The sequence below is a fragment of the Lepidochelys kempii genome, chromosome 3 (assembly GCF_965140285.1).
Source record: "Lepidochelys kempii isolate rLepKem1 chromosome 3, rLepKem1.hap1, whole genome shotgun sequence".
Classification (NCBI taxonomy): domain Eukaryota; kingdom Metazoa; phylum Chordata; order Testudines; family Cheloniidae; genus Lepidochelys; species Lepidochelys kempii.
In genome coordinates this window covers 84,718,171-84,729,463 of record NC_136382.1, presented here as the reverse complement: position 1 = coordinate 84,729,463, position 11,293 = coordinate 84,718,171, and the positions used below count along the sequence as shown (strand labels likewise).

Here is an 11,293-nt window from a genome sequence, read left to right as displayed (position 1 = left end):
GACAGATTTTGTATGGATAGAACTATTTGGGTTAGGTATGTGATAGGTATATATACATTTTTACCAACATATTCAAGGTTAGTACAACTTATATGAGTCCATGTCTTCACTACAGAGGCACAGCTACCACACCATAGCTATGCCTCTAGTGAGGATGCTTCTGACAGTGATGGAAAGTTCTTTTCTATCACTTTAGGAACTCCACTTCCCTGAGCGACAATAGCTAGGATGACAGAAGCATTCTTCCTTCAACCTAGCTGCATCTACACTGGGGTTTAGGCTGTCAGTTTTTCACACCCCTGAGCACCACAGCTATGCCAACCTACCTTTTAAGTGTAGACCAGACCTCAGCATAAGGATATCTTACATCCTACCCTTATGAGTATAAGCACCTTTATACTGGCGATGGTGTCCACACGAGGGGGTTGTACCAGTGTAGTTAAAATATTACACTTGTGTGTAGATAAGCCCTTAAGAGATCCTAGTTTTCTGTGATTAAAAAAAACCAAAAATTCTCCAAGAAAAAAACAAACCATAAAATTCACATTTTTACTCAATTAAAATGAAACACTGAACCTTAGTTTTCCTGGCCACAATATATATAGGTATCAGTTGAACACAATGTTTTATTGATACATTTACAGTTTTTTAAAGCAAGTACAAAGCCTACCAATGCCATCAATCATTATAATAAAATAAAATGAATAGAATGATCCAGTCACAGTGCATTGTTTCTTTGCTGTAGTTGATGACCCTGCTGTTTCAACCTCTTCATTTCTTTTCATTCCATTTATGTTTAGCACTTTCCTCGTGGTCTTCAACTGTCTGCCTTCAAATGTAATCTACAGCCTTGTCACATACAGTACAGAAATGCACATTACCATCAACTTGAAATTTGTCCTGGCCAAACTCAGCAACATGGTCTGTAAGGGTGATTTTTAAAGTTTGTGGCCTCTTTTCATAACTTTAATTACTTACATCTGGAGGCTGAAGTGAAATTTGAGATGCATTAAAACACAAACCCCTATATGCCACTGAGTAACCTCTGTACGTTGGAAGCAGCTTATTGGAGTATGTTTAGCTATGTAAATTTACAGCACATTAAAAAAAATCAACCACAGGAGGAGGAGGTTGTGCGCATTGAATAAGTGACACTGGTACTTTCAGTAAAGTAGAATTAAAAGTTAATATATGTTTTTATATTTTCATAAAATGTAAAAAATACAGATTTCTCTGTAAAAATGGAAATGCCACGTTTTCCATGGCAAATAGATTTCTAGGATCCCTGGTCCTAAGCAATATCAGGAATACAAAATCTGATCTTCCTTGGTTTTTTTGGAGGACCAGCAGGAGGTATAGGATACATTTATTTTGAATTCTTAACATGTTATTAAAGGCTGAGGGTGTTGAATTTTTAGCAAAGTCTTCCTGTATTCAAAACGTTAATCACTAGCGTTAAATAGGTGTTAATAAAACAAACAAAAGTTTTAAACAACCAGACTGACTAAGGGTCTCTCACTCTCTTAACAGTTCTTCATTCATGCTCTGGGTACATCTTCACTGTAGAGTTAACTCAGACTTTGACTCAGGTATTGCCCCTGAGTTTGTGGGTGTTTTAAAATCTAGGCTAGCTGGCACTACTCAGTATATGAGCTAGAGCTCTGGTGCTGTTTTCACTCAGGCTGGTAACCTTCCTACTTTGCAGTGAGGATGTAGGCTAAATCACTCAAGTATTGATAGTCTTCCAGTGCTTTCCCACAATTCCCCTGTGTGTCCAGAAGCAGAGTCTAGTCCTTCCATAATTCATTGGGAAAGAATCAGAGCAGATCAGCTTCCTGCTGTACAAAGAACCCTGGGATATGCCTCAAGATGGGTGAGCGCAGCACCAATGAGGACACAGTAACTCAAAGGTATGGCTTTGCAGCTCATACCTAGGCTAAGCCAATTCAGGTGTTGACCACTCAAGTTAACTCTGATCTTCTAACCTAGACATGATCTGAATTTCTAATGTAATTAAGAACCAACCCCCACCCCTGAAAACAACAAATCCACATAGCCTCCACATTCAGGACTCCTTCATACATACAAAAAGGCATGAGCCTAATTTTTCCCTTTGCAGATCTCCTTTAAACTGTTTCCTGCAGTCCTTACTCGGATAAAACACTCCCATTAAAGTTGAAGTAGAATCAGATCTCAATGTTTTCAACTATCACCTAGAATGTTAATTCATATATGTTTCAATTAAAAGTGAAATCTTATCAGCAAGTTTACAGACAGGCAGACAATAATACTGATACCTGGGATATAATCACTTGCAAAGAAAACCTCAGTAATTACAGGAAATAATCTGTCACGGTTCAGTGATTAGCTTTATCATTTTGTCCTGCTTTGGTGAGCAAAACTCATAAGAACTCGCAGTACGGCTGAATATGAATAGATTTGTCCTCAAGTTCAATGGAATCCTGTTGCAGTCAGATTCTGTGGGAAACTGGGTTTGCTGGATTTGATTCTGGAATTTACATTGACTGGTTCCCATCCCATTTTGTGTTCTCTGCCATAGAACACTCACTCACTCATACAGGACTGGCCTAGCAGATTTATGGAGCCAGCCCTGAATTGACAAAAAGAAAAATTGGATCATGAGTTGCATATTAGTTGCAGAGTACACAAGACACATGAGCCCACAGGCCAAAGAGTAGGGCACAAAGCAGCCACTTATTCTGCTTGTGTTTGAGGCCAGCCCTGCATTCACTTTTACCTTCAGTTGTCATCATGGCTGGGTAATACATACCCTGACACCCTCCTTCCCTGTCTTCTGCCTCAGTAACTCTCCTCACTCCAGTATATTCAAACCCACTGCAGCTATAGGTACCTTCCTTGCATACCAAAGATAATTACTCAGTCCTTTTGTTGCATCGATTTTATGTAGATTGTAAATTCTTCTTGAGGGAAGGGTCCTTCTTTTCTTGCATGTTTTTAAAGCCCCATGTTACACCACATAAATAATAAAACGTCAGAATGGTAGCCACTGACTTTCCATCCTGCATGGAGGGCCCCAATATGTTATAGGATACTATGATTAAATGGTCACATGTGCTTCTGATAAAAAGTCTATACGAGTCTCAGAGATCTTGCGGTATGTACCTGACACTTCATACATAATCCTGAACCACATCACAAGGTCAGCCCAATTTTTTTCCCCCCTCTCTTCTCAGCAGAAACATATGTATTCTTTAATCCTTTTGGTTGTTAAACAGCTTTAGTGCCTCACTTGCCATTTTCTAAACGTTTTCCAACCCCCTTGCTCCTTGTCCCGACTGCCCCAACTGCCCCCCCAGGACCCCAACCCCTATCCAACCCCCTTGCTCCTTGTCCTCTGACTGCCCCAATCCCTATCCACACCCCCGCCCCCTGACAGGGCCCCCAGGGCTCCCATGCCTATCCAACCCCCTGTTTCCTGTCCCCTGACCCCTCCTGAACCTCCATCCTATCCAACTGCTCCCTGTCCCCTGACTGCCCCCCGGAACCTCCTGCCCCTTATCCAACCCCCCCTGCCCCCTTACCATGCCGCTCCGAGCACCAGGACTGGCAGCTGTAAATAGTACAATGTAAGTAGCACAATCCTACAGGGAGCAATTTAATACACTACACCTGGCCCTCCACACAGTTTGGAACCCCGATGTGGCCCTCATACCAAAAAGTTTCCCATACCAAAAAGTTTGCCCACCCCTGGCCTAGGCCCAGGGTCATCTTGAAAATAAGGACCAAGATCTTCAACTTGATTTGATATTCTATGGGTAGCCAGCGTCGTGAGCAGCGGATAGGCTTGCTGTGCTTGCAGTAGCCTAGGTTGCTGAATAGATGAGCTGCAGCTGTCTGTACTTGTCGGAATTTCCTAAATACTGAAGGTTTCATGCCCAGGAAAACCACTCTGCAGTAGTCCAGCCAAGACGTGATGCAGGCATGAATAACTGAGGTCAAATTATCGTTCACCTGGATGAGACGGAGACTCCTAGCCAAGTGAAGGTTGTAGAAAGTGTTACTCACAGATGCTGCTATGCAAGAGCTCAGCGTCAATGAGGAATCCAGGAACGCCCCTAAGCTATAGAGACTGCATTGACCCATGGTGGGGTGCACCTTCAACCAGAGCAACAGAATATTGCTCACTTGTGACGTAATCTGCAGTATTGCGCTTCTCTCGCTCTGTAAATAAATCTTGACCTGCCCCTAGGACTACAAGATGAAATAAAAACATGCAGGCTCCAGTTTCAGCCTTGCCAAGAATTCATAGAGTAGCACACAGCAAGTCAGGCCCATGCATTTGTTTTGGCTAGTTGAATCATGTAAAGTAACGCTTTATAAAATGACTTTTTATACAATAAGCATCAAGTCTTTATACAAAGCAATATTTTGTTCTTTCCTTCCTGTCACTAAGTTAACACTTATTGGATTCCTTTCTGGCTTTCTTTGGTATGAATTAACACAGCTGAGAATCTGTTCTACCCTCTTCAGTTTTTAAGATGGTCAACCATATATATTACCTAGTTTGCTGTCTCAATTTAAACTAACAAAACCAACATTCCCATTAATTTTTCCTGTTTTAATTTTTTTTAAGTCATAGAGAGCCATCGTTTTATTTCAAATCCACAAGCCAGAAGTCTAATTCAGTCTCTTTTTTGATTAATCAATCATCCATCCACCTATTTAGCATCTCCTTGACATAAATTAACAAAGTGTATGCACATACAGTTGTACATTGGTTTAAACACACACACACACCATTCTGCCTTTACTAATTTTAAATTAACAAGTATGATCATTCTGCCTTTCTTTGGTTTGGCTTATAGAGCCAAATAATCCATGTAACTGTCAGTAAACTATATGTTTCTTTCTGTCCAACCACATTCAGAGAGAGAAGGCATATTTTTTCCATTCATCTGCACTTTGGTTTAATTTAGTAATCTTTGAGCTTAATCCATCTTTTCCTTAATTTAAATGAGAACCTTGTATCCCATTCTGCTTTTCTTAAATACCCTGTAGTTCCCTTCTATAAAAAGCACCATGCACACCTGTCACAAATATAAAGGGAAGGGTAAACACCTTTAAAATCCCACCTGGCCAGAGGAAAAACCCTTTCACCTGTAAAGGGTTAAGAAGCTAGGATAACCTCACTGGCACCTGACCACAATGACCAATGAGGAGACAAGATACTTTCAAAAGCTGGAGGCGGGGAGAAACAAAGGCTCTCTGACTGTGTGATGCATTTGCCGGGAACAGAACAGGAATGGAGTCTTAGAACTTAGTAAGTAATCTAGCTAGATATGCATTAGATTCTGATTTCTTTAAATGGCTGAGAAAATAAGCTGTGCTGAATGGAATGTAGATTCCTGTTTTTGTGTCTTTTTGTAACTTAAGGTTTTGCCTAGAGGGATTCTCTATGTTTTGAATCTAATTACCCTGTAAGGTATTTACCATCTTGATTTTACAGAGGTGATTCTTTTACTTCTATTAAAATTCTTCTTTTAAGAATCTGATTGCTTTTTCATTGTTCTTTAGATCCAAGGGGTTGGGTCTGTGTTCACCTATATAAATTGGTGAGGATTTTTATCAAGCCTTCCCCAGGAAAGGGGGTGGAGGGTTTGGGGAGGATTTTGGAGGGAAAGACGTTTCCAGGTGGGCTCTTTCCTAGTTATATATCTGTTAGACACTTGGTGGTGGCAACAATAAAGTCCAAGGGAAAAAGGAAAATAGTTTGTACCTTGGGGAAGTTTTAACCTAAGCTGGTAAAAATAAGCTTAGGAGGTTTTCATGCAGGTCCCCACATCTGTACCCTAGAGTTCAGAGTGGGGAAGGAACCTTGACAACACCAAAGCAGAATTCAAATTATCCTAAGCCTTCCCCTCTACCCAAAAAAAGCAGTACTTTCCCAAACTACGTCCACAAACAAATACCCATCCTCTCCCACTAGACTATACATATCTTCATAATATTGTTGTCCCTCTTCTGTCTCATTTGCTTTGATCAGTAGTGAAATAGTTAATTTTGACATATAAATGGTCAAAATTAGTCTTCGGAGTCAATGCCTCGATGGGGTGAATGTGGGCTGTTCATAGTACTTCTCAGAGTTATTTCAGACTGTCTGCTGATTGAGGCAGACATCTCTGTTCAGGTTTACACTCTGTAAAAATAACCTTTGGACTGTGAACAACCATAATTTACTTCTTTTAAAATGAAGCTTAGAATTTGGAGCACAAGATAACAATCACCATGAGAGAGTACTGGCTTTTTAGCTACTGCGAGCTGGCCAAATTTGATCCCTAGTTTAAGCAGAAAACAAAAAAAAGACAATAGTAAAAATGAAGGAATCGGGACTTCTCACCTTCTCTGCATTTCTCAGCTTTACAGAGAGTTGTGCCTTTTGAATAGTCTGCTTCCAACAGCTTAGGACTTTCAGCTTACACACCAGCTCATGTAGTCTGGTGTTTTCATCCTGCAAGAACTGCAGCTGCTCTTGCTAAAGACAACATTATCACAGTCACTAAGAAAGACTTCTTACAATGGCACTTTCCCTTAGAGCAACCTGCAATGTTTTTACAATATGTTTTCTCTCCAACGGATCTGAACTTCCAAAGTTTCAAACTTTGCAGTTTAAACCAGTGCACTTTTCAAAATGAACTTCAGTTACTGTACGTCTGAGGGAACAGAAGTGAACACTGCCCACAGACAGAAAATGAACAAACAGGTAAACTGTGTAAAAATAAAACACTACTAACTGAGATAAAACACATGGATTTTTCTGTGGATATCCAAATTTACCCAAATGGTGGTTTTGGGTCATATTCATTGGTTCATATTCAGTACCCTGTTTCACCCCACTTACGATTTTCCTGATAAGGATGACCTACCAGCATTATGGCAAAATTAGAAGATATATGAGAAGCTGAACCCTATTTTCCCTGACATTGCCCCAGCTGGGAGGCTTGTTGATGAAACCTGTACTCTTGAGATGGATGGGTCTGGGTGGCCACATTACATTTACATTTCCCATCACATGTTTTTGCACTTGTTAGACCAGGTGGTGTATTTTTATAATTTATCATAGATTTAGATATTTAGACATTAGATTCTGGTCTGACAAAGGAAGACCAAGATGGTCTCATTTGACTTAATTGATGGACTCATCAGCAACTCTATTCTTCCAAGTTTCCCACATGAATTGAACTAGCCTTGGACATAAAAATGATCTAAGTTTGTTTCTTTCACTGGATTATCTTCTTCATTGGGGAGCTAATGATTTGGCTAAATGCACTATTACTTATTATTCGTATTACCACCGTGACCAAAAGCTGGTAGGCACTTCATGTGTAGTTAAATGGAATTTATGGTAGCTTTTCTCAGATGTATAAGATTCCCCCCCCCCCCATGTTGACCTTTTGGATACCTAATTTTCAGATTATGGACTAGTTATGGAGAGATAGGATTACTTGATTTAGTGATTATGGCCCCAGTTCAGCAAAGCACATGAGTGGTCCCCATTGCTATTCAGCAAAGTGCTTACGTGTGATTAACTTTATGCACATGAGTAGTCTCTGACTTACAACCGGACTACTTGTGCTAAATTAAGCAAGTGCTGAAGTGTTTTGCTGAACTGGGGCCTGTGTGTGTCTGCCTGTGAACAAGGGTCTATTCTCATGTTGATTCTCCTCCTAAATTTCAGACTAAAAGCTCCTAGAATACTAATTTCTTTCTCTCTCTCTTTTTGTCCAGTGCTGAGAACATCATCTGCTCTAAATAATAACAATGTCCTTTTGCTTTTATGGTTAAATTCCATTTTCATTTCTACTTCAGATGGACCTGAACTGCAAAGTTTAGACCAAGAACTCAACCTCTCCAAAGTTCACCAGGAGTAGGATGCAAGTTTTTGGGTCAGCCCATTACAGACACACAAGACAGTTGCCAAGTTCAGAGTCAAAACCACCACAAAAGTTCAGTAGGTTTTAGATCCAGGCATTTGGTTTGGGCCCATAATTCCTACACTTAAAAAACAAAGAAACAAAACAAAACAAAACCCCGCCCTTACTTTAGATAAATGTACTTTCAATCCATCATCATCTTTAGTGGAACCAAATTTTTTCTTCAAATCAATCATATTGTCAACCCCTTCTTTTCTCACTTCACTGATGATCTCAAACACTTGTCGGCTCATATTAAGGCGATAGTCATCTAGCTTCCCCTGCAATTAGAAACATTATGGAGGAGGGAAGACACATGCATATGAACTTAATAAAACTATAGTCTAAATAATGCTTCCATATAAAAATATGCAGTTAACTCACTAAAATGCATCTAGCAGAGCATTTAAATGAATTAGTGGCTCTTTTTATAAGATATGCAAGACCTTCATTTCTCTGCAAATTTTTTTTACCACCTTTTAATGGGATTGTATTCTGCTCATCAGATGCTGGAAAAAGAGGAACATGGACTAACAGGCCCTATGGAGTCCCTTGCACACAGTATTTTAGAAGGTATGAGAAGTATCTTAGTTCCTACTTGAAAGCTTTATCTGATAATATTTCCCAGAGTCATAAAGTATCAGAATGAGGAAGCAGATTTCTTCCCCTAGCCAGACATTCTAGCCCATGTCATTTCAGTTGCATAGCTTTGTAGATACGCTACCAATATGCACAAGACACACGTCTTTAACAGAATGAGTAGCATGTTGTAAGAACAAGCTTTTTGGTACAAAATGGATTCATGCTAGAGACAACAAGTGAGAGTGGGGAGATGAGACTGCAAGTAATTCTGCTACCACCCTTGCCGTCCTCTGGGGCATTAATGGGCTTGTGGATACCTCACTGATAATCCTGAACTAGAGCCCCAAGATTATGTATTGGATTGCTTCTAGAACAGGTTATTGATCAAGTGAGTAATTTTCTTACATTTCAATTTAGAAGCTGGATTGTGATACCATCACCCTTGCTGCGTAGTACCTTACTCCTCAAATAGCCCAAGTGAAATCAACAAGAGGAATCATTTGGGAAGTAAGGCACTACTCAGCATGAGGAATGGCATAACAAGTTGGCCCTAGGTTACTAAGAAAAATAATATACATTAAAAGTTAAAGTTTAATTTAAAAACAAACAAACATTCTCACCACTGTGGGTAAAAAGAGCAAGTGTCCCCACCCTTTTTAATGGGATATTAGTCCCCTATAAAATGTACCTTCTCTTCATCAGACTAGATCCGCATACTTCCCTAGCTGAAAATTTCCCCAAGATACTCCCAAAGTACATAAAGAGATGAACAGTAATTCATCCATCCACTTTAGCTTGTGGGCCCATTTCTCTAATTCATTCCTTTCTATGCCACATACTAGATAATACAATGGCAACTAAAAGGGACTTATCAGATACCCACTTGGTTTGTACTTACTTTTAGATGTAAACAAGTCACAAATAGATTCTGCACTAACGTTTCATATTCATCTTGTACTTCTTTCCTTATCTCCTCTTTGAGACAGAGATTTTTTTTTTTTCTAGATTAGTGAGTCTGGCTCTTAGAGCAGTTATTTCCATAATCATCTCATGACTCAGCTCTGCTATCTATCAAAGAAGAAAAAAGTAAATCAGTGAAACTAGAGATGGGCCTAAACCAAAACCCTTGGTCTGAAGATCCCAGAACTTTGAAAAAGTTTAGATACAGAAATGAACCTCATGGCTTGACTCCACTTCTAACTGAAAAGTTACATTACCGTAATTAAACAGTTCTGTAAAATATCCACATTTTGTATCTCTATTTGCTTTGAAGTTATTTCCTTTAAAGGGGCTGAATACAAAGGCTCCCCGAGGTTCAGACCCAATGTTTTGAGGGTGCTAAGATGTAGAACGACATATAAAAACCCACGAGTCTATTTGTGGTTATGAAGGGGGGGAGAGAAAGAGACAAAGAAGATGAGCAATGAATCCAGTGGGTAAGAGAGATTGAGAGAAAGTATATTGGGGAGGGCTGAGGGAGGAAAATTAAGAAATCTGATATTAGAAGAAAGAGTCTGTGTGGGGCCATGAAGTTCTGGTGAACCCTGATCCCACTTACCCTAACCGCCCCTATTCCTTGAAGATAGAAATCAGAGGAACTGCAGCTAAGCTGTACAGTAAACTACTAGGTTGTAAGTTTCTTGGGGCAAGTCAAATGTCTCCTTATAGGTTTGTACAGCTCCAGGCACAGACTGCTTAATAAAGAATCAAATAAACAGCAATGTATTGTTAGTAGGTCTCTTGATACTTGAAAACACAGCACCAATCTGATTCCTAGAGATGGCATCCACATTAGCAGAAATGGGAGCACAACTAATGGACTTTATTTGTCTGCCTGGTTTGCAGGCACAGGCAGGTAGTTATTACATGTATAAAGTTTCATTTTCATCCTTAATCTATTGCATTTGCAACCAGTTTGCATTCATACTCAATTGTGAGTACATTAGAAAGTCAGGGGTCATTTTGAAAAATCTGATTCCAGAAGCCTTTATGTGCAAAAATGCAGACTATACTCATGGCTGGTAGCACCAACTATTTTTATGATTGCCCGACACTTCCCATTACAGAACCCAGTGTTCAGTTGCTTATAACTTTGCCAAACAAACTTTAACCATTTAGACTGATTTTTCCCGTGCTGGGTGTCTGCCTCAGGTTAAATTCTTCTGTAAAATTTCAGCCAGAACAGTTCAGCCATTTCTAAGAATAAGGCTAGAATAAGAATTGCCCTGTTAAAAAATGCTTGTCTTTTATTTGAACAACTCCAGTGCCCCTAGCCTTTAGAGCATGGGCTTTAAATTTGGTACGTCTGTGTGTCAGGGGTGTGCCTTTTCCACCCTAGTGAAAACTGGCCAAAAATTGACCAATTTAGAAGCCTTTGACAAAAAATTTACAGTTTACACACACTCAGTAGACTACTTAGCGTTTAACAGATAAAATCTCTGAATAGTCCAAGCTCACTGAACATGCTCAAGGCTCTCACAGCTCCTAGTGCTGATCAGACTGTGCATATGCCATCCCAACAGAGTAACTGAGCATGCGCCAGCCTAGGGCTTCAGAGGAAGAGCCAAATGTTCTCTGTAATGGCTGGTCCAAATTGTTCTGAGCCAGGGTGGGGCGAGGCACTGAAACTGAGAGCAGGGCACCTGTCCTGTCCAGGACTCCCCCACCCTGTTGGAAGCCAGGCCCTGTGAAGGAAGAAGCCATCTGATTCAATTGCAGAGGGAACAAAGCTGAAGTGGGGGGAGGGAAAGGGATAGTTT

General features: G+C 40.1%; 1 protein-coding gene across 3 annotated transcripts in view; it reads left to right on the top strand.

Moving 5' to 3' along the window:
* Positions 1-11,293, top strand: part of LOC144930413 (uncharacterized) — a 72,121-nt gene that overhangs the window by 14,215 nt on the left and 46,613 nt on the right. For 2 of the 3 annotated variants that reach the window (XM_078852160.1, XM_078852159.1), the window contains exon 4: positions 8,459-8,525. The exons of the other annotated variant lie outside the window; for it this stretch is intronic. In XM_078852160.1, the coding sequence (XP_078708286.1) occupies positions 8,459-8,525 (67 nt within the window). The remainder of the gene's footprint in view (positions 1-8,458; positions 8,526-11,293) is intronic. 3 annotated transcript variants of the gene reach the window in all.